This window comes from Melospiza georgiana, chromosome 20, assembly GCF_028018845.1.
Source record: "Melospiza georgiana isolate bMelGeo1 chromosome 20, bMelGeo1.pri, whole genome shotgun sequence".
Lineage (NCBI taxonomy): Eukaryota > Metazoa > Chordata > Aves > Passeriformes > Passerellidae > Melospiza > Melospiza georgiana.
Genome location: NC_080449.1, coordinates 10,927,011 through 10,952,977, shown reverse-complemented (window position 1 = coordinate 10,952,977; position 25,967 = coordinate 10,927,011). Strand labels below are relative to the sequence as shown.

Genomic DNA, 25,967 nt, shown 5'->3' with positions numbered 1-25,967 from the left:
AATTGCCGGGGCTTGGCCGCGCTGTTTGCTTTCGGCACGACCCCGAGGCGCAGCAGCGCTCAACACAAATATTTGTGTGGGTAGTGGAAAAAAAAAAAACCAACCAAATAATAAAGAAAAAGAAATAAAAAAGAAAAGGAAAAAAAATAGAAAAGGAAAGGAAGAAAGGAAAGGAAAAAGGGAAAGAGGGGAGAAAGGAAAGGGGAAATGATGGGGAAAAGATAGGGAAAAAGGAGAGGGGAAAGGAAAATAAAGGAAGCCACCCCAAGGTCGTGCTGAGAGGGACGCGGACCGGGGGATCACGGGGTTGCTGTCCCGGCCCGGGGGTTGCGGGGGCAGCGCCGGGGGGGGAGGCGAGCGCGGCCGCCGGTGCGCGTGGGGCGGAGCCCGGCCCCGCCCGGTGCGCCCCGCCCGCCGCTCCCGCCCGTCCCCGCCCATCCCCGCTCATCCCGCACCTGTTGCCGCCCGCTCCCCGCGGAGCCGCCCGGCCCCGGCATGCGGAGCTCCCGAGCGGCCCGCGGGCTGCCGCGGCGGCGGCACCGGGGCGCGCCGTGATGGGCGGCGGGCGGCGGCCCCGGCAGCGGCCCCGGCACCGGGACGGCGGCGCTGGCTCTGCCCCTGCCCGCGGCCGGCAGCCCCCGGCCCGCGCCCCCGGCTCTGCCCCGCCCCGGCGCTCCGATGCCGTTCTCGGGCGAGGAGCGGAGCCTGCAAGGGATCTACAAACCGGCCGAGGGGCGGCCCGCGCGCTCCGAGTGCTACACCAACCGCTCCTTCGTCTACGACGATGGCAGCGCCCACAGGTACCGGGGCTGGGGAGGGTCCCCGCGGCTGCCGTGGTGGGGAGCGGCGGGGCCGCTGCAGCGCGGAGCTCCCGGGGCGCCCGGAGCGGCCCCTTCCCCTCCCGGGGCAGGCAGGACCCCCGTGCCCCGTCCCCGCCGCTCTCCCGGTGCCTCGGGGCTGCGGGAAAGTTTCTGCGGCGCTCGCAGGCCCGGCCGGGTCCCTGTGGGTGCAGCACCTCGGGAAGCTGCCTGGGGATGGGGAAGGGGCGTTTGGAGCCCCCCGAGCCGTCCCATCCTTCACGGGAAGAGAGTCTGTGCTGATCCCTCTGGGGGTGTGAGGGTGAGGCAGGGCTCGGGTGAGCCCCGGAGCCGCCCCAAAGCCGAGGGGCACCCAGGAAAAGGCTGCGTGCCTGTAGGGGCTGCCCAGCCCCGGCTCCATCCCTGGGCTGGGTTTGTGCCCAAGTTGCCGTGTCCGGTGTGAGGGAGGGGCTGCTTGAGACCAGCGGGACTCAGTGCCACCATCCCCTCGTGCCAGGCAGCAGCACCCGCTCCTCACAAGTGGTCCTTGCCCAAATAGCCCAGTTTTTCCTGAAAAATGCTGTGTATTCTCATTGTTCTGGTTGAATTTACTTCTGACTGTCACACTCACCCAGTGCCAGCTGAAATGTGCAGATGAGTCGTGTGTATCAATTCGTGCTTGGCAGATAAGGACCTTGGCTGGGTTTGTGCCCTGGGCTGCCCAGCTGGGATTTTTTATGTCTTCATCTGCTCGCCATGATTTAGGGAAATGATCTTTTATTACAAAAAGCCTAAATGAAAAAAGAAGGAACACTCTGTTCTTTAGCTCTCAGTACCTTGCCACTGAGGTGGGTAATTAATGAAATCCTTGAATGTTGTTTTTTTAGGGTTAAGACCCTCATTATTACCTTCTCTCTGTCAGGGACACAATGTCCAAGGCTCCGTGGTGCCTCAGAACCCCCATTCTGGGTGGCACCGTTTGGTTATTTTGGGCACAGCAGGGTGGCTGCAGAGCACAGTGCTTTCCCCAGCCCAAAAACTGCCTCATTTTGCAGCTGTGCTTGATGTGTCTGCAGAAATGACGCCCTTGAGGGGCTTCTTGTGTCTGTGAAGATCAGGGATGGGTTGGAGACAGCAGCTCCTGGAGATTTCCAACCTCAGCATTAGGGGCAGATGAGGAGTTGCTCCTCATTACTGACACCACAGCCCTGCCTGGGTGATTTATCCTCACCTAATGCCCTACAAAATCCTTGCCCAGAGATCCTCCTGCCTGTCTCTCTCAATCTGGACTGAGGAACTTTGTTTCCCAATTACTGCTCTGCAGCTCGATGTGTTCCTAACCCCCTCAGGCTCTGGAGAGGTTGAAATGCCATTGCTTGTCTTGCCTGCCCTTGTGCTCAGCCCTTTGCTGCCCTTCTGGAGACATTGAACAATCTGCCTGCAGCTCTCAGGACTCTGCATTTTCCCCAGCTCGGAGCAGGCTGGTGTCTAATGCACTTTTCCAGAGCTGGTCAGCTGCAGAAGCAGAGGAGGATTGTTAGAGACAGGCTAAAGAGAGAGGGCAGAGCAGGCAATGAGCACCCCCAGACCATCCCAGGGGGCTGATCTGCTCTTTGCTTTCCTCCTCTGCAGCTTGGGCTGGGGGCACAAATCCTGCCACAAATGGTCACCCACATTTTAACCACCTGCTGCCCCTCAGCCCTGCCTGCCACAAGGGTTTGTCCCTCACTCCCCAAGGGTTTCCCCTCCTCTCCAGGTGGGGTTTGAGCACAGCCCCAGGGCACAGCAGGGCCCAACACCGTCTCCCTGTGTTCTCCCTGTGCTTGCAGGTGTGAGGGCAGACAAGCAATGTCACCAGAGATGTGTGTGAGGGATGTGGGAGCCAGGGTGGAGCAGCAAAGATGCAGAACACACTCACTGAGCCTTGTGCTGAGTGCTTGGGGGACCTCAGCTGGGCTGACCCCGCTGAAATAAGGGGAAACTCAATTATCCCTTCACTTAGCAAATCTAGAGCTGGCTTAAAAGCTGTTAAAGAGAAATTCTGTCTGCTCGGTTTCCTGAGAGTGGAGATGTGTGTGGAAATGTCTGTGAGCTTCCTCCTGGCCCTCTCCATAAAGGGATAATGTTCCTTAAAGTCCCTCCCAGCTGGAAAGCAAAAGGTTAATTGTAAAAGCACTTGAGAGTTTGTTTGGAGAATAAATACACATTTCTGGCACCCAGAGAGGGTACAAAGAGCCTGAATTTCGCTGTCCTACCTCGTGGGAAATGTGGGTAAGTGTTTTCGCAAGGATCCAGGCTGTCACTTCGGGGAACTCAGGATTTCCCCTGCCTGCCCATGTACGGGCACGGTGATGGATGGGCAGCCAGATGGAAGGACTCACACAAAAATATCCTGCCCGAGTGCGGGGCCAGCGGGAGAGGCAGGGCTGGGCGGGAGCAGGTTCAGATTTCCGTGCTCGGCTGAGGAGGAGCGGCTGGAGGAGCACTGGAGCTGCTGCTGGGGGCCCATGGCTCTGCCCTAGACGTACGTGCCTTTTGTCCTGTCTGCTCTTGGGGGATCCGTGTGGCTGCTGCTGTTTTAGGCTGTGGGAGCAGGATCTGGGGGCTGTGCCAGGGGTTTGGGAGCTGGGTGTGCAAGGGAGGCGAGTCCAGTGCAGAGAGGCTGAGCTTGGGGCTGGACAGCAGCAAATGCCAGCCTCGGGGTGTTCCTGTGGGATGGCAGCTCCAGGGAGCTCTGCTCAGTCCCACCTGCCTGGGACAGGGCTTTTGACCCTAAAATTCACAGCAGGATTTGGAGCAGCCAGGTTAAAAATGCCCATAGGCACCTTCTGCCACTCTGGTTGAAGTCTCTGCCTGAGTCCAAGGGCAGGAGAAAATTAAAAAACCACTGATTAAAGGGGATTCTTGCTAAGTGTGAGCACTCATCCAGGTCCAGGATGGCTCTACCATGGTTCTCCTGCTAATCTCTTGATAAACCCAAGGAACTGTCTCAGTTTAGCACAAGGATGGTCCCTGCAGCTGACAGCCTGTTGTTGTCTCTTAAGTTTTCAATTTTCTGCAAATGGATGAGGAGATGCTTCTTTGGCAGAGCTTGCACTGACCCAGGCTCTGTAGCTAATTAGTAATCAGTTCCTCCAGGAGTGATTACTAGCTTGGACATTTGTCAGCTTCCAGAAAGTCAGCCTTGTGCATTGCAACAACAACTGTTGCTTTGGCTGCCCGTGGGCATCCGGGCCTTGCTGTTCCTGGAGAAATTGCAATGGGGAGCCATAAAGCACAGGGCCAAACATCCTGTGTTTTCAGGGTGTTTATGTGGCAGAGATGAGATTCAGAGATGAAATTCTGCTCTTGTTCTCCTCAGATGGTTAGGAAAGGGAAGTGAGGGCACCCACCAGCACACCTGGGTCAGTGGGAAGAGGTTTTGGGACCCTTCCTGGGTCAGTGAGAAGAGGATTTGGGACCCTTCCTCACTCAGTGGGAAGAGGTTTTAGGACCCTTCCTGGGAGAGTGGGAAGAGGTTTTGGGACCCTTCCCCACCATTCTGTCCATAAAAGGAGCCCCAATGTGCTCGATGTCCTCCTCAGGAGCTGCCCTTGGGCTCTGGCATGGCCGTGTCACCCTTCACTGGAGAGCAGCAAAGTAGGTCACTGCCTGTGCTCAGGGCTCTTTCTGCTCTGCAAAAATATTTACAGCATCTCTCTGGATCCTGCCCGTCCTGCAGCGGCCTCTCCCTGACCCCACGCAATTTGTTTTGGAGCCCTGAGCGTTTCTCTTGCGTCCCTGCCAGGCTGGGCTGGGGTGGGAACATCTCATTCATCCTTCTCATGAATCAGCCAGGCCAGGAGAGCTCTGGCTCAGGTGCCCCTGCCCTGCTGTCCCTGGCACTGCCTGGTGACACAAACTGCAGGAGAGGAGGTTCAGAGGGAGCTGGGGAGGGAATTGTTCCCTGTGAGTGAGGTGCCCCAAGAGAGCAGCTGTGGGTGCCCCAAGGCTGGGCTGGATGGGGTTGGATAATCCTGGGACAGTGGGAGGTGTCCCTGCCCTTGGGAATGAGATGGGATTTAGGCTCTTTCCAACCCAAACCATCCCTGCCCTATGGAATGAGATGGGATTTAGGCTCTTTCCAACCCAAACCATCCCTGCCCTATGGAATGAGATGGGATTTAGGGCCCTTCCAACCCAAACCATCTGTGCCCTTGGGAATGAGATGGGATTTAGGGCCCTTCCAACCCAAACCATCCCTGCCCTATGGAATGAGATGGGATTTAGGATCCTTCCAACCCAAACCATCCCTGCCCTATGGAATGAGATGGGATTTAGGCTCTTTCCAACCCAAACCATCCCTGCCCTATGGAATGAGAAGGGATTTAGGGCCCTTCCAACCCAAAACATCCCTGCCCTTGGGAATGAGGGGATTTAGGCTCCTTCCAACCCAAACCTTTGTGGGGTTCTGTGGCAGGGACAGAGGGCAGCAGGGAGCAGCCCTTCCCAGTGGCTGTGCCAGCCTGGTGGATTCCCTGGGCATTCCTGCTCCCTCCTGGAGCCCTTGGCACTTTGTGCTTCCACAAGGGGATGGATGGGAGCCCTGTGGTGTGACAGAACTGCTGCTGCTCCTTTGAGCTGCTGTCTGTGATCTCCCTGAGCTCCTGCAGCTCCTGTGATGTTCCTGCTCCCTGGTTGTCCTCTCTGGTTTTATCTGCTTTTCATCATGTCTCTCTCCAGGCTGGAGGCTCCTCCTGGTCTATTTGGCCTTGCCTTGCACAAATCACTTTAAAACCCACAGTTACCTCTGGAATTAGTTGAATAATCTGTTTCTCTGTGCTGTTTCAGCTCTGAGGAGGGGAGCCAGAAGTGTGTGTGACTCCATGGTGGGCTTGTCTGGAATAAAAAACCTTCCCTGAATTTTGGGGTTTTGATCACCTCTGAGAGCTGTTGACTCTGTGGCATATCTGCTGTGGCTCTTTTCTGAGTGCTGATTTGCAGAGCTCTCTGTGTGCAGAAAGATGATTGCCCTCCTCTCCCTTTGGATCAGTTGGAATTTATTGATGCTAATTTTTGTCTGACATTTTATCACGAGGTCGGTCAGTGCCCCAAGACCTTCCTGTTTGCAATCTGGTTTTGGTTGGACTCCAGTGGATAATTTGCAGTCATCTCCATCCCCTCTGAGGCCCTGCAGGCCTGGAAAGCCTGGTGGGACCCCTCTGATGTTTGCTTCAGTTCTCCCCTTCTGTTTGTCTCCCTTCATCCCATCACGTCCTGGCCCGGCAGGTGTGGTGACAAACCTGCCTCTGTGGTTCATTTCTGCGAGACTTTGTGCTTTTCAACACTGTGAGGAGACTCTTCCTCCTCCCACATCCCTCTATTATTTTCTGCTTCCATAGCAGGGGCTGTTCTGCAGGAGTCTGGAGCATAAAGAAGTTTTTTGTCTCCATGCTCCAACCCTTGCTGTTTGTAGCAGCTTGGGGCTGGGCAGAGGGGAGGATTTTCCCAGCAGTTTATTAGCAGGAATTAGCACTTTCCCCATCTTGCAGGCTTTAATTTATTTTCACATCAGCCTGAAAGCTGCTGGGCACTGACAAACGTGGCTGAGGATGTGATGGCTTGGGGTGAGGGGAGTGAGACAGGATTGTGTCCCTTGGGATGGCTCAGGGAACAGGGGAGGGTTGGCCACCGGCTCTCAGGAACAGCTCTGGAGGCCATACCAAGGGAATTGTTATCTTTTTAGGTGAATTATCTGTTTAGGTTTAAATCTGTGGTGTTTGGTTGGTGTGAATGATGAGCCTGGTGTTGTTCCTGAAGGCTGGGTGGTTTTCCTGGGGAATCTGGTGTGCACAGAATCCTCCAGAATTCCCATTGGGACTGGCAGGGCCTCCCTGAGGGATTGTTTCTCCAGCAGTGAGTCCTGGTTCCTGCTTTTCTTGAGCACTGGGGTTGACTGAACTTTTAGAGGGATTTGTTTTGGCTCCCAGGCCACCCTACAAGCCCAGGAGGAGAAAGGGGGGATGTCCTTGCTGGGAAGGGATGGAAATCTGCTCCCACAGCAGAGAGGGGCCTGATGCAATCCACAAATAGCCTGGAGAGGGCTGAGTCAGGAATTTCCGGCAGGGCTGGTGACCTTGGCTCTGCAGGCCGAGTGCTCTGGGTCTGCCCCTTCTCCTGATGCTGGGAATGAGCCCTGGGAGCCCAAGGACAGGGACGGGGGCAGAGCTGTGTCCTCAGGCCAGCACGCTTGGGATGTTGTGCTGCAAGTGCTCAGCTGAGCTGATTTGCCTTTTATTTGCACATTGACACAATAGAATGGGCTGGTTGCAAGTCACAGAAGGATTTGGGCTGAGGGAACCTTAGAGACCCTGCAGTTCCAACCCCCTGCCATGGAAAGGGAACCTTACACAGCCCAGGTTGCTCAGATTGGTTCCACCAGGCCTTGCACTGCTCCAGGCTGGTTTTTCTTGTTAAAGAGATGAGGAGGGGCCAGGCCTGATGATGAGAGCTGCTCCCCTCACCTGCCAGGAGCTCAGGATGTGCAGGATGAGCTTTCCCTCCCTGTTTTCCCCAGGGTTATTTGGGCTTTGCAGCCCCCAGGGACACCAGCATGGCCTGTTTGCCTTTGTGCCTGCTGGAACCAGCTCTGCCAGCCCTTCCATACCCCGGGACACAGGGGATGCCTGGGGCTCATTCCCACTGATTTCTGCCCCTCTGGGAGGACCAACACTGGGAAATTTCACTGGAGCTGGAGATGCTGAACTGCCTGTGCCCCTCATGGGCTGCTGTGGGACCAAAGAAGAGGGAAAAGGTTTCTCTGTGGGGCTGTGCCTCCTGTGAGCCTGTCACACAAAACATTCATGTGCTGGCCAGAAGGGATGGGGAGGTGTGGGGCTCCATTGCTGAGGCAGGGCTGTCCAATGAGCAAAGTGGCTCTGGACCTGGAAGGTACAATTTCTACTTTTATCTTCTAGAAAATAGCATTTGCCAGCGGGGGAAAGGCTGGTGGAGCTTTGCACTGACTCACTCTTCCTGTTCATTTTCCACGTGAAACACACAAAATGCTAATTTCTCCGTGAGGCCTGTGGTGCTAAATTGCCTGTGCTTGTTGGATGGATGGATTTGTCACAGGGCTCAGCTGCTCCGCACAAGTTCTGAGCAGCAGCAGCAGCAGCTCCTGACGTGGACAGTCCAGCTGTCTGTGGGGATGGGAGCTGGGATGCAGGAATTTAATCTGGGAGAATTCACACATTGTGAGAGTGTGTGTGGAGAGATGGGTGAGGGTGTGTTCTGTGTTCTGCAGGTCTGTACCCAAACCAGGATTGAAAAGCTGCTCAGGCTGCATGGGAGTGATGAGTGGGGTTGGGATGGGTCTGTTCATATCCTCAGAGCTCTTCAAACTCTGAATCAGAAGATCTCAAACCCACACCCATCACAGGGTGTCTCAATGAGCAGTGACTGTGACACCTCTGAGGAGGGACAGGGGATGAGGGCCTGGGGCTCCTCCTCAACAAGGCAGGACAGGGCCAGCAGTGACCTGGCTGCTGCTCACTGAGAGAGGAGGTGTTGGCAGAGAAATCAGCTCTGAAATGAGCACCCAGACCCTGCCATGGGCTGTCCCTGCAGGGCTGGGAGGGAGGATGTGCTCATCCTGGCTCCAGGGACCCAACCTGTGCCCCCAAACACTCCAGCCATTAGGACACCCCACAGGGATGTCACTCAGAGGGAACAAACCCCCAAACCACAAAGAGAGGGGAGAACAACAGTAACCTGGTAACCAGCAGAGCTGTGGGAGGAGAAACAAACACGAGATGATTGTATATATTTAAATAACTATAGGGAAAGAAAGGGCAGCGTTTCCTGCATGCCTTGGCTCCCTGGAGGGGCTCAGGGAGCCTGGTGGTGGTTGAGGGTGGACCAGGGTGCAGGACAGGCTCTGTGGCCATGGCTGGGTCAGGGGGGACAGGACATGGCAGCCCTTGCTGTGCCCAAGGAGCCTCTGGGGAGGTGTCCCAGCCCTTGGGAGCCATCCAGACACTCACCCTACCATGGTCTGGGCCAGCAAAGAGCAGCTGGAGGCTCCTGCCCAGCCAGTGCCCGTTTGCTGCCCAGAGTTGGGCAGTGCCAGCAGCTTGTGTCCTGTGTCAGTGCCAGCAGCCAAAGGTCAGAGCCTGTGTGTGACTCTGCTCCCCTGTCTCAGCCAGGGATTGTCCTTTCAGAGGTGGCAGCAGGCACAGCAGCAGCTCTGGGGGCTGCAGGGACTGTCCCAAGCTGCGAGGTGGCTTTGCCTGAGGAGGGGACGCTGGGTTGGACACGGGGTGCTCGCTGTGCTGGCGGCACATCCCGGCTCCCATCCTGGCCTCCTCCTCTCCTGGCCGTGCTCCTGGGGAAGGATGGGCTTGGAGCAGATCCTGCCAGCAGGGCCTGTGCCTCTGGCTCCTTCTGCAGCCTGGAGTGGGAGAGGAGAGCTTCAGGCTGCAGGTTATGCAAGAACCTGCCCCAAATGTAGGTGCACCTGTTCCATTTGGACAGAAGGAGAAGATATCTCCATAAATTCTGGTGCTGACAGAGCAGAGGGGTCCCCGAGGGCTCTGGGGCTCCTGGCAGGTGTGGGCAGGTCCATGCCCCAGCAGTGAGGGGTCTGTGGTGACCCTGCTGGTTTGTGGTGGGAAGCAGGAGGTGCCCTGTGGTTTTTGGGGTGTGCAGTGTGGGAGGAAGCAGAGCAGGAACTCGGGCTGTGTCCTTCCTCTTTTTGACAGACGTAGCTACAAACAATAATGGAAATCCTAACACCCATGGCAAGGAGCTCCCTGCCTGTGGATTTTGCTGCGAGGCAGAGCTGCCTGTTGGATCTGGGGAGCTCTGAGGATCTCCAGGAGCACAGGGCACTGCAGAGCCACACCGAGCTCCTCTCTGGTTCTGTGCTGGCATTCCCAGCCCATGTTGCCAATTGTAGGATGGACCATGATATGAGCAGTGCAATGGGGAAGAAGGTAAGGGAGTAGGAGTCTGGTTTTAGGCTGGTGGGGATTTTGAAGTTTATGATGAACTTTCATTCCCAGAAGGAGGTGAGGCTTTCTGTCCCGGGGTGGATGTAGATTGTTATGGGGATTAGGCTGATTAGAAAGGTGCTGGCAGCAGCGAGGCTCCGTGGCCTGGTGGCACCAGCAAGGGCAGGGGGAGGCTGAGCCAGCCCGGGCTCAGGGAGGGATGGAGGGAACTGAGGCAGGCGTGGCTCTGGGGCTCCTGTGTGAGCTGAAGCGGGCAGGGATGGCTCCATAGCAGCAGCAGAGGGGTCTGGCTGGGTCACCAGGGCTCAGCCCAGCTCCAGGAGGCTGAGCAGGGCCCTGTCCCCTCCCCAGGAGCTGCCCAGGCTGGGGCAGAGACGCTGCTGTAGCTGAGAGTGAGGAGTGTGGAGGTTTCCATATGCTGATGGCAGCACGCTGCCTTAGTGGTACAGGGTTCTGGAGGAAGGAAGGAAAGGGATGATAAAAATAAAGCTGCAGATCTGTATTTAGCTATAAACCACTCCAGGATTATTTTTTTTTTTTTGGTAGTATTTGAAGACTATGCAATAAATGAGCTTGTTCATGAATTTTTTATTTTATACCACTACAGCTTTGAAGCAGTAGCCAGGTTGCTGTGGCATTTGCATAGCTCAGGATCCCTGTGGTTGGGAGGAGAGGTTGTAAATCCTCTGTGCCAGTGTCAGGGGATTTGTGTGCTGTGCAGGAGCACTTTTGTCTAAGACGTCAATGTGCGATATCTCAAAGTCACTGTGCAGTTGATAAAGGCATCATGACAAACAAGCAAATGCAGTATTTCGTGTAGTGAAGCTTCATCCAGAATAAACAAATGTGCCAAAATTTTAAAATTCTGAATGATTTTGTATGCAAGAGTAAGAGGAAAATGCATTCAAAGTGTAGCTGCTACTGCCAATGGGAGACGAAGCTCAGATGCAAATAGCAGAAATTGTGTTTCCAGAGCTATTGATATAATTGGATTTTACTACACATTCTAAGTGCTGTTAAAGGACAGTGGTGAATATTTGCTTTGTTTCATGATCTGACACACGATCTGAGGCCAGGAGAGATGGATTAATTTAGTTGGAAATTATATTGTGGATATAAAAAAGCCAAACAGCACCCAAACCCCAAAAGGTGTGTTTGATGCCCAGGAGAAGGGCTGGGAATAGCTGTGAGCATCCACAGCTCCCAGAGTGGGCTGGGTGGGGATGGTCCTGCCTGTCCTGCCTGCCCAGGAGCTGTGGGGTGTCAGTTATGGGTAAAGATGCCCTTTGCACATGGCAGGCAGCGTGTCCAGGGCTCTGCAGCTCAGCACTCCTTTAAACAAGGTGCTCCTTCGAACAGGCACTGGACAAACCCTGGAGAGCTCTGGGTGTGACATTCTCCTTCAAACACAATCACAGACACCCCCATTTGGAGCCAGGCACCTGGCTCCCCGCTTTAAACCATGGCTATCATAAGAGGGTGGATAATTTTTAAAAATTGCATTTTCTCACGCTGAAATTTGCATTTCAGGGTGCTGTCCTGATGGCCTAGAAACAGCCTGCTTTTGGCCTCATTTATCATAGTTAAGCTCCAAGAGGAAAGACTTAATTGTGGCTTTCTTTTTCTTTTTTTTTTTGTTCTTAATGTTAGATCCTCCTTTGCAACACGAGCTGGAGGTGGTCAGCAAACCTCAGTGTTTCTATCAGTGGGTCCAGAGGGAGTGTTTGAGTTGACAGGAGCTTGGTTTGATTTATCCTGAAGACCAAGTTTTGGATCAATGAGCAGCACAGAATAACCTCCCCAGTGCCCAAGGCCCTGCACAGATGCATCAGTCAGAGCAGAGCCCTGGCTGCTCTGTGCACGTGGCAGCTGAGAGGAGCTGAGCATCTCTGGGGGGGACAGGACTGAGTGGCAAATAACAGCAGTGAGAAGCATCTGAAGCGCTGAGGGCGGGCTGGGCCGTCTGCTGGGGCTGTGCTCAGCAGAAATTCTGAAATCCTGCGTGCTGACTGCTCTCCTGGAAACTCAGGGGCAGCAGCTGAGCAGGGCTTTGGGATCTGCTCGGCTGGGAGATGATTTGCAGGGCTGTGAGGTGGTGGAGAGAGAAGAAGATCTGAGGAGCCTCAGCTCCCATCCCTGCAGCAAATCCCTGATCTGTGCTCTGTGCTGGTTCAGCTGCTGGAGGCTCTTCTGCCTTTGCTTGTGCAGGGTATTCCGGAGGCAAAGCTGTGGGAAGATGCTGGGAATGGGTTGGAGAGGCTTTGGAGGAGACTCTTGGAAGAGCATCAGGCAGGAGTTGGAGCCTTTCAGCTCTTTGCTGCCTCACACTCCAGTTCCATGTGAGGGACCAAGAATCAGCTCAGAGGCACCACGTGTCCTCTTCCAAGCCCTGTCCTCCCCTCTTCCCACCAACAGTCTGTGAAATTGGTGCTCCTGTCATGGCAGGGATGAACTTCACTGATGGAGCCCAACCAGACAGGATCAGGGTGCTGCCTTTGGGGTCTCTGCAATGGGTGGCTTTGCTGCCTTGTGAGGTTTCAGTTCAGCCCCAATCTGCTGTGATGGGCAGCAGGGGTGTACCCACGCTCTGGTTGGTGAATGTGCTTTGAGAAAAGAGACCAGAGACAGCCTTTAACTTTCTGAAAGAGCTTCCTGAGGACTGGCTGGGTTTCATCTGCTCCCGGTGTGTGGTGGCCACACGCAGCTGTCTGTGAGCCACCACCTTGGGGGTCTGCCAGGCACTGCCCATCCCTGATGGAGCCACAGGCATGCCAAGGGATGGGTGATGTGTCCTCCTGTCCAGGAGCATGCCAGGGATGGGTGATGTATCCTCCTGTCCATGGGCATGCCAAGGGATGGGTGGTATGGGTGATGTATCCTCCTGGCCACAGGCATGCCAAGGGTTGGGTGATGTGTCCTCCTGGCCATGGCCATGCCAAGGGGTGGGTGATGTATCCTCCTGGCCACGGCACTTGGCAGCTGGACAGGCGACTGACTCATCAGCCTCGGCGGTTTCCCATTTAATCCCGGGGCTGTTGGGATGATTTAAGTGCCAGCAGTCCGGAGAGGAGGTTGTGCTTGTGCTTCCAGCACGGCTGTGGAGCCATCGCCTTGCTGCCTCCCATCCCTACTTTTGGCGGCGGGGGGAGCCTGGGGGTGGATCCGGGCTCGGCTCTCGCTTATCTTGCGAGCAGTTCGGTTTCCTCCCGGCGCTCGGGCTCTTCCATTGGCTCCTCTTGCTCTCCGTCGCTCCGCCGCTCGCAGCCCATGTCCTGAGCCCGGCGCCGCTGCGCGGGGCGCTCCGGGGGACCCTGCCGGGCCCGGTGCCGAGCGGCGGAGCCCCGAGCCACCCATGCCCCCGGGGGGAGCGCTCTGCCGGGGGGGCACCGCCTGCCCCGCAATGTAACCGGGGGTGCGGGGGGGCGCGGAGGAGGCGCCGGGGCGGGCGGGGGCGGGCGGGGCAGGGCAGGGCCCCCGCGCCCCCCCATTGTCGCTGTCCCCTCTCTGTGTCTCTCCCGCAGGCTCTCGTCGCCCGGCGGCTGCGGCGGCGGGGACGGCGGCGGGAGCCGCAAGAGCGGGGTCATCCTGGACATCGCCTCCCTGAAGATGACGGAGCTGGAGTCCGAGGTGCTGCCGCTGCCGCCCCGGTACCGCTTCCGCGATCTGCTGCTGGGGGACCAGTCCTTCCAGAGCGACGACAGGTTCGGGGCACAGCGCGGGGACAGCGCGGGGACAGCGAGCCGCCGGCGGGGACACACGGGGCTGGGGCTCTGCTGGGGAGGGGGGACACACACGGGGTGGGGGACACACACCTGGGATGGGGGACACACCGGGGACAGCCGCGGGACACCGGAGGGGACACACCGAGGACACGGGCGCGGAGCTGTCCGCGGTGCTGCTCCCGCCCGGTGCGGAGCTCTCCGCGGTGCTGAGGGCAGCAGAGGCCGCGGATGGCCGCGGATGGCCGGGGCTGCTCGGAGCTGCGGGCTCTGGGATGTGCTGGAGCATCCGGCGGTGTGTGACACCGCCGGGTGTGCGGGTGGAGGCCGAGGGTCCTCGGGAACATCGGGGGGCCCCGGGGCTGGATGTGCTGGGAGCGCTGTGGGTGCACCGGGGGTGCTGTGGATGCCCTGGGAGGGTTGGAGATGCCCTGTAAGTTGTTGTGGATGCGCTGGGCCAGCAGAGCTCTGTGGGCACCTTGCTCCATCCTGGAGTCCCACCAGGGGCTGGCAAGCAGGAGAAGGGACCGATGTCTGGGGGAGGTGTGGGATAGTGAGGGGCTGCTGGAACTCCCTGTGGATTTATGTGGAATTTTGGCTGACGAGCATTTACTGAGGAGGGACGGCACCTCCAGGCTGCCCTCGGAGGCTGTTTTGGCAGCAGGGTGACTCTGGAGAGCTGCTGGGGCTGTGGTGCTGCTCTCCCTTCCCTGGGATGACCACAGGAATGGCTTTTTGTGCTGAGCTCCTGCCTGGCTGGGATTGATCCCCAGGCTGAGTGAGCAACAGAGGGAATGCCGTGAGTGGCACGAGGATTCCACGGGCAGAGCAGTTCAATCGAGAGGAACAGGCACCTTCCCTTCAACTCTGCTCATACCATAAATACCAGTGCTAAAGGGGAGCCAGAGTTTTATCTTTCCCCACCAATTAATTGCATGATGCAAACAAAGAGAGATGTAATTCTTGCTGGAGAAAACCTTTCAATTACTGGTTAGTCCTTGACTAGCTGCTGTGTGCCTGGTACACCTGCATCAAGGCTTTTTGTGCATTTCTCTTAAGAGATAATTTCTTTTTTTTATATGTACAAGTATCATAAAAAAAAAAGAGTGAATTTGGCTTTGAGACTGTGAATGTGGGTTTTACAAATGTTCTCTATAAGTGTTCCTAACTTTTATCGCTGCATAAAATTGGTCTGGCTCGAAAAGGAATCTGTGATCCTGGAGGTTTTAAAGCCCAGACTTCCTTAACAGACACTTAAACATTAATATAGTTTTATGACACCGAGTGAGAAGTTAACAGGAAATTCCTGCTGCAGAAAATGTCTGGCTTTCAGAATGGCTGCGATATGGCTCATTTGGTCAAGTCTGAAGATTTAATAGTTTTCATATTTAAGTATTTGGAAGCATCTGAAGTATGAAGATGGCAATAGCAGATTGTGTTCTTTATGTATTTTTCTGGTTACACCCCTTAACCTTCATTTTCCTCTAAATTTGAGTCTTTCTGATTCAGCATCTCTCTTTAATTTTAATGTGGAGATGCTCTGGGTTGCTTTGTTAATTCATTAGCCCCATTTCTCCAGAATTCATTAGCATTGTTTCTCAAGATATCTCAGTTTCACTGGCTCTGTGCTGTTTCCTTGAGTTATTTGATTTCCCCTTCATCTGGAAAACACTGATAATTTCATTGTGTGGGGGCGCGCAGATCTCTGAGCCCACATTTGCTGTTCACTGGAGTCCACTTGGCTTCCCTGGGAGCTGAGATGAGCTGTGGGCTTTGGGAAATGTTGCTGTCAGGCCTAAATTCCAGTCCAAGTCATTAATAACAGTGGGACCTTGCGGCTGAACCGAGCTCGCTGGAGTAATTATGACTAGTTCATTAGCCTGCTCCAAACCCACTGAATCAGGAGCTGATTTAGGAAGAAAAAAAATGAGAAGCAGAAAGACTTTTTGGCTTTGCTGTGCTGGTGGATGATAAGCAGCTCAGAGCTGTGCTTTGAAGGATTTTGTTGCAGCCCTGGCAGGGATGTGCTGCGGAAAATCCCCCCACAAACTCTGCAGGGGTAAAACAGAGCTCGTTGGGCTTGGAGATGTAACACTGAAGGAAAGCACCCATAATGCTGAATATCTCATTTATTTGTCAAAGGAATGCTTAAAGATCAATGTCTGAAATTGTGAACGTTACCCTGGGATGAGTGTGCTCCTGGAAGTGAGGAGGTTTCTGGGGTCAGCAAAGACTGAAAGGATGAGAGGCCAAAGGGGAGCCTGGGTTTTGCTGCTTCTGGAGAGTTAAAACTGCTCCTGCAGGAGATGAATTAGTGCATCCTCATCACAGGGGATGCTGAAGAGACACCAACCCTGGAATGAGGTAATGCTGGAGCTTGAGGAGATGAGAGCTCGTTGGAACAAGGAGATAATTAGAGAGCTGTGGTACAGCAGGGGGAGAGAGTGGGTCCAGATAACCTCTGAAACAGAAGGAACTAATCAGTGAGTTGATGTGGAATGGGTAAATTAGGCTGCTCCTAATTTACTTTTGTTTTTGGGATGTGCAAGCTGATCACAGTCGATCTGAGCAGGGCTTGCTCTTTGGCAGGTGGACTGATTGACAGGAGAATGAAATAACACTCTGAACATCCTGTGGTGGTGCAATAAATTGGCCAGGAAGCAAATAGGAAACGGCTGGCTGGGAAGGGAATGTGGGAGGAAAATGGATTTGTGAGACAGAGAGAGAAAAGCCTAATGACAAGCAAATCTAGAGTTGTCAAGTCCAAGTGCTCCTTCCAGGATCATCTTACTATCTTCAGAGCTCACTGCCACGAAGGGTGGAAGGCTCTGGGCTCGGCTGTGTTTGAATTCTGGCATTGACATTTCTGCCAGGCAGGGTTAGGTGTCATTCAGCATTCAGCTCTGAGTTCCCAGAGGCTACAAACAGCTCCCAGGGCAGGAATCCGACTGCTGGGGCCTGGGGGTGATTTCTGCCTTGGGCAGGGAAGGTTCTCTTTGGAGCCTTGCAGTTGCCTCTGTTGTCTGGCATTGGTCCTGCCCAGCTCACAATTCCCTTCCCGTTTGGAAGGTGCTGTCAATGCCAGCGCTGGGAGAAAAATGGATTTGTTCTGCTGGCTCCTGGCAGTGCTGCCTTTCTTACCTCACTGATGTTTCGTGGCCACAAAAGCACCCAGAGCCTCTGCAAAGGCAGAGTTTGAGATGCTGAGCCTGTGACAAAGAGAAGATGAGGAACTGGGGGCACAGAGGCCTGGCTGCCTTTTCACCTTCCTGGAGTGGGAATCCTCTGGGCATGGGAATCCTCTGTGCCAGGGACGAGTGAGAATAGGACCAGGGATGCTGGGGAAAGGAGCAGGAGCTGAGCACAACATCCCAGAGCCAGGCAGGGATGCTGAGGAGGGGATCAGGAACCCAGCCCAGCATCCCCAGAGCCTGGGAGGTGTGAGAATAGGACCAGGGATGCTGAGGAGGGGATCAGGAGCCCAGCCCAGCATCCCCAGAGCCTGGGAGGTGTGAGAATAGGACCAGGGATGCTGAGGAGGGGATCAGGAGCCCAGCCCAGCATCCCCAGGGCCAAGGAGGTGTGAGAATAGGACCAGGGATGCTGAGGAGGGGATCAGGAGCCCAGCCCAGCATCCCCAGGGCTGGGGCTGCCCAGGCTCCTGTTCTGAAGGGATGCTGCAAGTGCTGATTGAAGGCAGCTGAGAAAGCACATCTGCTGGGTGGGTAAATATTGTTCCACACCCCAAGCTGTGGCATCCCTTTGATGTTCGCTGTCCTGGCTGTGGCAGTTTTTGATCCTCCTGCTTTTCTCTTTTCTTGGACAGTGCTGACAGCTGGGTTGGGGCATGTATAAAAAAAGCCCGTAAGTAAAATTAAACTGTGTCTCAGAAAAGTGTTCATTAGGAGCTTATTTGTTGCCTAATTTGAATAGTCTGAACACTTTCCAGAAAATCGTCGTCAGAAGCCACAGTCCTATTTACGAGAGCGAGAAGTAATGGATGTCACTTTGATTAAGTGTATTTTTCTGAGGCTAATTATCAGCAAAAAAAATCATTTTGATGGATGAGAATGTTTGGAAAAGCTGCTTGTGCAGAAGAATTCAGCAACTTCTCTATAAAATTTTAACATCTCCTATTTCAAATCAAAGATATTTTGGATGTTGCATAACCAAGAAAAGAGGATTTTGACAATTCTTTTAAGTTTCTGCTTTCAGTTTTTTTTTAGAGTCTTACAACTTCTTTGTCTGTGATCTGACATCTGGTCTTTGTCTCTAATTTGTCACTAAGTGGTGGCTCTGACTCTTAGGTCAGATGATGCTTGGCATGAGCAAAGTGAAGTGCTGCAGTATCAGCCCTGGAGGATCTCATCCCTGCAGTTTTCATGCTAACATGCCCCAAGTGAGTTCCTCATCAAAATGCATCATTACATTAATGGAGCTGGGGAGTTTTGTGTTCCCCAGGCAGGTTCTGTGGCTGAGTCCTCACTTCATTGCTATTTGATTTAATGGGCAATTTTCCCCATTTTATTTGGAAGATGCAGATGCCAATTTGAAAATTCCAATTTGTATCCAGAAATTAGAGACATTTATTTCTCTGCTGGTGAGGTAATGGCCAATATTTTAAATCAGTGCACAGTCTGCTCAGGCTGTAGCCTCTGTGCCAGGGAAGGTTTGTACCTGGCATTAGGAAATTCAGCTCTGGTGCCTGTGTGCCCCAAAATACCCCTGGGGGAGGCTCTTCATCCCCAGCAGTGTCACCCCTTGCTGGTAAGGCAGGATGGATATCACTGCTAATATCCCTTCCCTCAAAAATGGTGTTTAGAGCTATTCCCACATCCCTGGGTGCAGAATCTCTCAAGGGACAGCTCAGTGATGATGAGGTGCTGGGATCCCAGCTGTGAGTCCAGCAGAATTAAATTGCTTCTCCTTTGCTCCTTCCACCTGGCAAAGCCAATCCAAAGCAGTTACTAATTAGATTAGGCTGTTTAATTAATTAATTAATTAGATTAGCCTGTTTTCCTGAGTCAAGGCTTTGTCAGGGAAGTTTCTGTGTGACAGCACAAGCAGGAATTTCCCCCTGCCAGCCCTGCATGGTGTGGGCACCTCCTCACTTTTAAAAGGGGCAAAACCAACAGATGCTGCCAGTGGATCCCTGAGCCCAGCCCTAGGTGGGACACACCAGCATGAGGAGCACTGGAAGCCTGAGGCAGATTTATAAAATTGATTTGGGTTTTTATAAAATTGATTTGGGTTTTCTCGTGTTTTTAATGGTAGCATTCTTAATTGAGGTTTGTTTTCCCAGTTGTTCTGAAAGGCTGCAGGGATGATTCCCAGTGCTGTGTCTTAATTGCAGTGCTGCTTGGAGTATTTTAATTGATGTTTCCTTGCAGCTATTGGTGTGCTCTTGTCTCTTCATCTTGAGGCAGGTACCCCTGGACATTGGCAGGAGTATTAGGAAAATTATGAAAGTAATAGAGCAAAGAAGAAACGCAGTTCTCTTGTAATTGTAACTATTATTTTCTTTTATTTTAAATAATGGCCATTGCTTTTTTCCAGGGATATTGTTTTCACTGTCAGCAGTGGGCCCTGGCTTGCAATAAAAGCAAGTGCACGTAGCAGGCTGGTGGAATGAGCAGAGGTGTCCCTGGAGTGCTGCTGTGTATGGCTGTGCCCTGAGGAAAAGGAAGAACAACATTGATTTTCAGTTATTTAGTGCAATTTAACACTGTGGGCTCAAATTTCCGTCCCTCCCTGGGGTGGTTTTCTCTTCCCACTTATTTACTTTCCCTTTGGTTTCTTTTCTGTTTGTTGGGGGAATGGGTTTGAAAGAGAAAACAGCATTTCAAGGTACCTGAGTGAAGGGAGGAGCACGGGCAGGGGCTTGGTGGGGTGGGCACGTTCCTGGTGCTGAGCTCACTCATTTGGGCAAAATGAATTGTTCCACTCCCCTCAAGCAATTGTGCAGACACACTGAAAGTCCTAAATGAGAGATTTCCTGGCAGGCAGAGTGCAGAGGGTGTGAGAGATGCTGGAGTCCTGGCTCCTGCTGTGGTAAATGGAGCAAAGCTCCTTCCATGGGGTATTGCCATGGCTCTGGAGCCTGATGGGGCATCTCTGGGGGCTCCTGGGGTGGCTTTGGGACATCTCCATGCCAGGGGAGCTCCTGTGCCCCCTCAGCCTGCAGGGAAAGTGAAAGTGTGACCGTGTTCACAGGGGTTTTCGGATTGGGGAAGAGACGAGGGTCTGACTCCATGTTTCAGAAGACTTGATTTATTATTTTATGATATATATTACATTTAAACTATACTAAAAGAATAGAAGAAAGGATTTCATCAGAAGGCTAGCAAGGAATAGAAAAAGAAAGAATGATAACAAAGGCTTGTGGCTTGGACAGAGAGCCCAAGCCAGCTGACTGTGATTGGGCATTAATTAGAAACAACCACATGAGGCCAATCCCAGATGCACCTGTTGCATTCCACAGCAGCAGATAACCATTGTTTACATTTTGTTCCTGAGGCCTCTGAGCTTCTCAGGAGGAAAAATCCTAAGGAAAGGATTTTCCATAAAAGATGTCTGTGACAGGAAAGGGCAGGGTGTGAAACCTGGGCAGGGATCCCCCATGGTCTCCAGCACAGGGATGTGCACACACCAGGCTGCTGTGTGCCTGCAGGAATGCCCAGGAGGGCTCTGCAGCTTCAGGTGAGGCTGGGAGGTCGGGCTGAGCCCAAAGCTGTCACTGCTGCTGTAGCGACAGCATGAGAAACAACTTGGCAGCTGTAGCTGTAATTGCAGAGAATGCATTAAATTTTACTGCTGTGTTTTCCCACCACCTTCTCTCATCGCAGTTGCATCTTTGTTCCCAAGGGAAATAATTTATTGCTGCTCTGAAGGTGTTGCTCACTGCTTCTCCTGTGCACAGCCTGTTCAGTGCCTGGCAGCTCAGGCATTCCCCTCTTGGGGGACACAGAAGTTCCTGTCCCTCTGTCCCAGCCCTGTCCCCAGCCCTGCTCAGGTGTGAACTGCTGTCCCTCAGACCCCTGTGTGGCTGTGAGATCACCAGCAGAGTGAATAACTTGGTTGATAAATGCTGCTGTGCATGCTCCTGTGAGGCATCTCACTCATTTTATTGTGGTCTGTGCAGCAGAGGGGCTTAGACAGGAATCAAAGGCTGGAATTTGAATCCAAACCTCTCTGGTGGTGAGAAGTGCCACCAACAGACAGCAAGCAGGGCTGGAATAGGAAAGGATTGCTCCTGAGAGGCGAGAGCAGGCTGCCCGTGGAGCCCTGCAGCGAGCACAGCTTTCCCTGCCATGCTGCATTTGCCTCTGCTCCACTGGCACCAGCCTGAGCCAGAGCAGAGGTGGAGGTGTTCCTGTGCAAATTAAATTTCCTCCTCCTGCTCCTGGCTCCAAGCTCAGCGTGCCTCACACGGGCTCTGTGCAGGGCTCTGCCAGCTGCTCTCAGCTTCCCACCAAGGCTTGGCAGCGCGGCCTCCCAGCCCCCAAATCTGGAGATTGCCTCTATTATCAGTCCATTAATTTGCTGCATTGCTGCAATTAAAAAAAAATAATATCTTTCAGAGAGTTCAGAGTTTAGATTCTGCTGCTCCATCACGCTTTGTATCAATTAACAGCATTGAATTTCATCGGCTCCGTGACCTCATTTCCTCTCTTTGTGGAGCTTTTTGTTGCCATTTTAGCAAATTTCTGGCTGCTGTTTTCCTGCAGGGAGAGGATCAAAGTGCAGCCTGCTGGAGCAGGCAGGTCCCTGTGGTGCCAGCCTGACTCTGCTCTCTGTTCTGTCCCCACTCATGATGTTTTGAGATCTCCCCTGCACAGCCAGAGGGCTGGAAGGAGGATTTCAGGGTTGCAAATCCCCTGGCAGGTCCAGCATTTCCCCTTTAATTATTCTAGGTGATAAATAATTGATAATGAAGAAGTTTGTGGTGATAGAGTTGGGATGCAAGGCCTTGGTGAGACAGGAATGCCATGGGTGTCAGTGCACTGCCAGCAGATTAGAGGGATGTTTTCCAACGTTCAATGTTTTCCAATGTTCAACGTTTTCCAAACTTCTCAAACTCAGAAAACTTGTCCTTTAAAGCAAGCAGTGGGTGAAGCAGTGCTTGGAAGCATTTTCAGAGTTATTTTCTGTCCTAAAGCTCCCCCAGCCATGTGGTGCAGGGGCAGACGTGCCCTGCCAGGGCCATCCGTGTTCCTGGAGGAACTCCAGGAGCTCAGAGCTGCCTTTGCCTCCTTGGGCTGCACTGGGGCCACAATTGCTTGGTCTTGCTTCTGCCTGGCTCCAGACACACCATCTGCTCCTGTCCCTTCAGGAGACAGCCTGGAGCTGTTTGCTGGCCAAAGAAATGGTGATTTGTGAGAGGAAGGTGGGAGCAGAGTTTGTGGATGGGACACCCCCAGAACCATCCCTCTGTGGTCAGTGCCAGCGTGCTGGGTGCCAGCCCTCAGTGTGGGGATGAAGGTTTCTGCAGGCAGATGTGTTTTCTGCTCTGGTGTTTCTCCTGTGATGTTTTCTCCCATGGAAGACACGATGGTTTTTGCCATTTCTCTGCCGTCTCACCGCGCAGGGGCCCTCTGGAGGCCAGCGCTCACATCACTGCCATCCAACTCTGCAGACCCAGGGAAAATGGCATTTTCTTGTTCTCTCCAGGACCCTCTGTCATCACCTGTCTTTGAGCTTTTGGTTGTAGCTTTACATCAAGCTGGCTGCTGTGGGGTGTTTGTCCCTGAGGTGCTGGGTACGCTGTCTGTGGGGTCTAGGGGAGTGAGCAGTGGGTCTGTCCTTGTCTCCTGTCTGTGCAGCCACTCACAGCCACTCTGCCAAGGCTGGAAATTGGAATCCTTCACCCAGGGAGGGTCCTAAGGGATGTGCTGCCATCCTCCTCCCTGCACATCCCAAACACTTGGAGTTAAACCTGGATCTGCAGGTTCCATGGTTCCCTCAGACCTGGTCCTGCTCTGCAGAGGGCTGTGGCGAGTTCCTCTCTCCAGGATGGGCTTTGTCCCTCTCCTGCACTGCTGGGGATGGACACAGCTGCTGTGTGCCCTCAGCCTCTGCTTCAAAACAGCAAGATTCTCAAAAAAGCTTCACTTTGAGGTGAAGCCAACCCAAGCCCACCCTCTGTGAGTGAGTGACCATGACTGGGATCTGCAGGGGTTTGTGTGTGGATTTCTTTGGGTGGTGATCCCCTGCTCTGCACTCTGCTGCCTGTGGCTCCCAGGGGAGATTCCCCACTCGTTCCCATTCCCATCAGGCAGGTGTTTTCCCATCTCATTCCCATTCTTGTTGGGCTGGTGTTTCCCCAGTTCGTTCCTGTTCCCATTCCCATTCCTGGACTGTCAGGCTGGTGTTTCCCCAGCTCATTCCCGTTCTTGTTCCCATTCCCAGACCTGTTGGGTTGGTGTTTCTCCAGCTCACTCCCATTCCCATTCCCAGACCATTGGGTTGGTGTTTCCCCAGCTCATTCCCATTCCTGTTCCTGGACTGTTGGGCTGGTTTTTCCCCAGCTCATTCCAGTTTCTATTCCCGTTCCCATCAGGCTGGTGTTTCTCCAGCTCATTCCCATTCTTGTTTCCATTCCCATTCTCTGTCAGGTTGGTGTTTCCATTCCCATTCCTGTCAGGCTGGTGTTTCCCAGCTCATTCCCAGACCATCAGGCTGGTGTTATTCCCCAGCTTATTCCTGTTCCTGTCAGGCTGATATTTCCCCAGCTCGTTCCTGTTCCCATTTCCATTCCCATTCCTGGACTGTTGGGCTGGTGTTTCCCCGTTCCCATTCCCGTCAGGTTGGTGTTTTCCCATTCCTGTTCCCGTCAGGCTGGTGTCTCCCCAGCTTGTTCCCATTCCTGTTCCCATCGGGCTGATGTTTCCCCATTCCCATTCCCATTCCTGTTCCCATTGGGCTGGTGTTCCCCCAGCTCATTCCTGTTCCCATTTCTGTTCCCATTCCTGTTGGGCTGGTGTTTCCCCATTCCCATTCCCGTTCCCATCAGGCTGGTGTTTCCCATTCCTGTTCCCATTTCCATTCCTGTTCCCATCAGGCTGGTGTTTCCCATTCCTGTTCCCGTTCCCATTTCCATTCCTGTTCCCACCAGGTGGGTGTTTCCCATTCCCGTTCCCATTTCCATTCCCATTCCCGTTCCGCTGGTGTTTCCCATTCCTGTTCCCATTTCCATTCCCATTCCCATCAGGCTGGTGATTCTCATTCCTGTTCCCATTTCCATTCCTGTTCCCATCAGGCTGGTGTTTCCCATTCCTGTTCCCATTTCCATCCCCATTCCCGTCGGGCTGGTGTTTCCCATTCCTGTTCCCATTTCCATTCCCATTCCCGTTCCCACCAGGTGGGTGTTTCCCCATCCCGGAGCGCCGGGGCGGGGCAGGAGCAGCGGGGAAGCTGCGGGAGCCCCGGGGAGGCTGCGGGAATCTGCGGCTGTGTTTGGATCCGGCGGCTCTGCCGCGCTTCCTGCAGCCCACGCAGCCTCCAGAGCAGCCGAGCGCGGCTCTGCAAATTTAGCATCTCCCTCCAGGCGGGGAGCTCTCCTCTCTGGGCCGTGGGCAGAGCCACGGAGCTGCTGTGCGTTCCTCATTCCCCGGGTGTGACTGTCAGCAAAGTCATCTCTTTCCTGGAGCTTTGCTGCAAAGACTTTCTGGCTGCAGAAATGGACTTTGCAAAAGCCCCACAAGCTGCTCCCAGCCCTGTGGCTCCAGCACAAGCTGGGGTTCAGGAGCAGCTGGAGCTTGGTGGTGGCTCCATGCAGGTCCGTGTGTCACCTCCCTGGTGGCTCCATGTGTCACCTCCCCGGTGGCTTCATGCAGGTACGTGTGTCACCTCCCTGGTGGCTCCATGTGTCACCTCCCCGGTGGCTTCATGCAGGTACGTGTGTCACCTCCCTGGTGGCAGCAGCTGTCAGGGAAAAGGTCTCCTCTGTCTAGGAGAGAGCGATGTTTCTGGGGAGCAGGTGGTGAAGATGTTCAGCAAATGTCAGCTTGAGACCTTGCCATCCTGTGGGCAGGAGTGACACTGCTGAGAAATGTGTTATCCTGTCAGAAAGCAGCAAAAAAAAAAAAAAAAAAAAAAAAGAGAGAAAAAAATCCCCCAGGGAAATGTTTACGAGCGAGGCAGGGCTTTGCCAAAAGTGGGCGTTTTTCCAGCACGGAGCCTCAGGAGCGTGAGCTCCTGGAGCTGTGGGAATCCTGCTCCAGCTCACACCACTCTGTGTGCCTGAGCCCCTCTGCCCTGGTCTGAACCCTCAATCACTGCCCTGAGCTGTTTAATTTGACACTGCCCTTTTCATTGATGCACCTTGTTGGTTTGTAGCTGAGCAAAAAGCAGTTTAAACAGGAAAGGGTGCTGCAGATGGGTGCTAAATGCAGCTTTTCAGAGCTAAACACTGCCCCAAACTCCTTTCAGACAAACCTGCTGGTGGTGGCATTGCAGAGACCCAGAGAAACTTGCCCGTGTCCAGCACCAGTGTGGGAAGTGCATAATTGCATCTGGGCTGAGCGCTCCATATGGGAGTATTGTTTGAAAATTTTCTCATTTAATGAAATGGGTGGTAATTGGCTCTTAGAAGAGAGTTTAATTGGAATAATTGGCATGGACACTCGTGCTAATTTAGTTTGGTGTTTCTAATGCGCAGTCACGGTGTTTGCTCAAGAACAGAAGTGGGGATTAGGTGCTGCCCATATTTCTCAGCAAGAAGTTGCAGCTGGGCTCTGGGAAGGCATTTACTGGAGGGAGCTGTTCAGTTACTGTTCCTGAAGTTGGATTTCGGAGATGGATTTGCTTCATTACAGTTTGATGCAATCACACCCACGCTGCTGAGAGTCGAGGCCTCCTCTGACGCTCAGTTCCCACTTCAGATGATTTGGGATTGGACTTTCTGCTCTCCTGGAGCAGCTCCAGCTCCTTGGCACAGGGATACTCCTGTCCTGAGGTGCTCACACACACACACACACGTGTGCAGGAATGTGCTCACTCATGAGCCAGCACACCAGCAAGGGGAAATTCATGTTCCCTACCCAGCCTGTCATCCCTGCCTCTCTCAAGCCTCTCAAGACCCATCAGTTCCAGGTCAGTAAATCAGCACCATGAGTTTTTACTGTGAGGAAGAAGATTTTACAGTCTCTTTCCAGCGTGGAGATGTCTCAAGCTGTCATCTCATGGCTGCTGTTCAGGGACTGCCATGAGCTGGAGGCTCTGCTGCAGGAGCTGCTGCTCCGTGGGGTCACTCAGAGTGTGAGATGGTGACACAAAAGCCATTACAGCTCCTCAGCCTCTTCCAGAGCTGTAGTTTAACAGTTTTTTTCCTTTTCATCTTCCTCCAAAATGCTTTTAAAGCTTGGTTTTGTCACTTTGTTTGGACTCTTCCCACACAGTAACTGCACTTAGAACTGCCCAGTGCTGATGGGGAGATTTATTGCCAGCAGCTATTGTGT

The 25,967-nt window shown here is 53.6% G+C and overlaps 1 protein-coding gene across 6 annotated transcripts in view; it reads left to right on the top strand.

Moving 5' to 3' along the window:
* Positions 1-642: 642 nt before the first annotated feature.
* The window catches only part of KCNT1 (potassium sodium-activated channel subfamily T member 1), a 77,474-nt gene continuing 52,149 nt past the window's right edge, over positions 643-25,967 (top strand). For 5 of the 6 annotated variants that reach the window (XM_058037956.1, XM_058037958.1, XM_058037957.1 and 2 more), the window contains exons 1-2: positions 643-800; positions 13,312-13,491. In XM_058037956.1, coding sequence (XP_057893939.1) covers positions 679-800; positions 13,312-13,491 — 302 coding nt within the window. In that variant the 5' untranslated portion in view covers positions 643-678. Of the gene's footprint in view, positions 801-13,127; positions 13,193-13,311; positions 13,492-25,967 lie in introns of those variants that run through there. The other variant, XM_058037961.1, reaches the window with a different exon arrangement.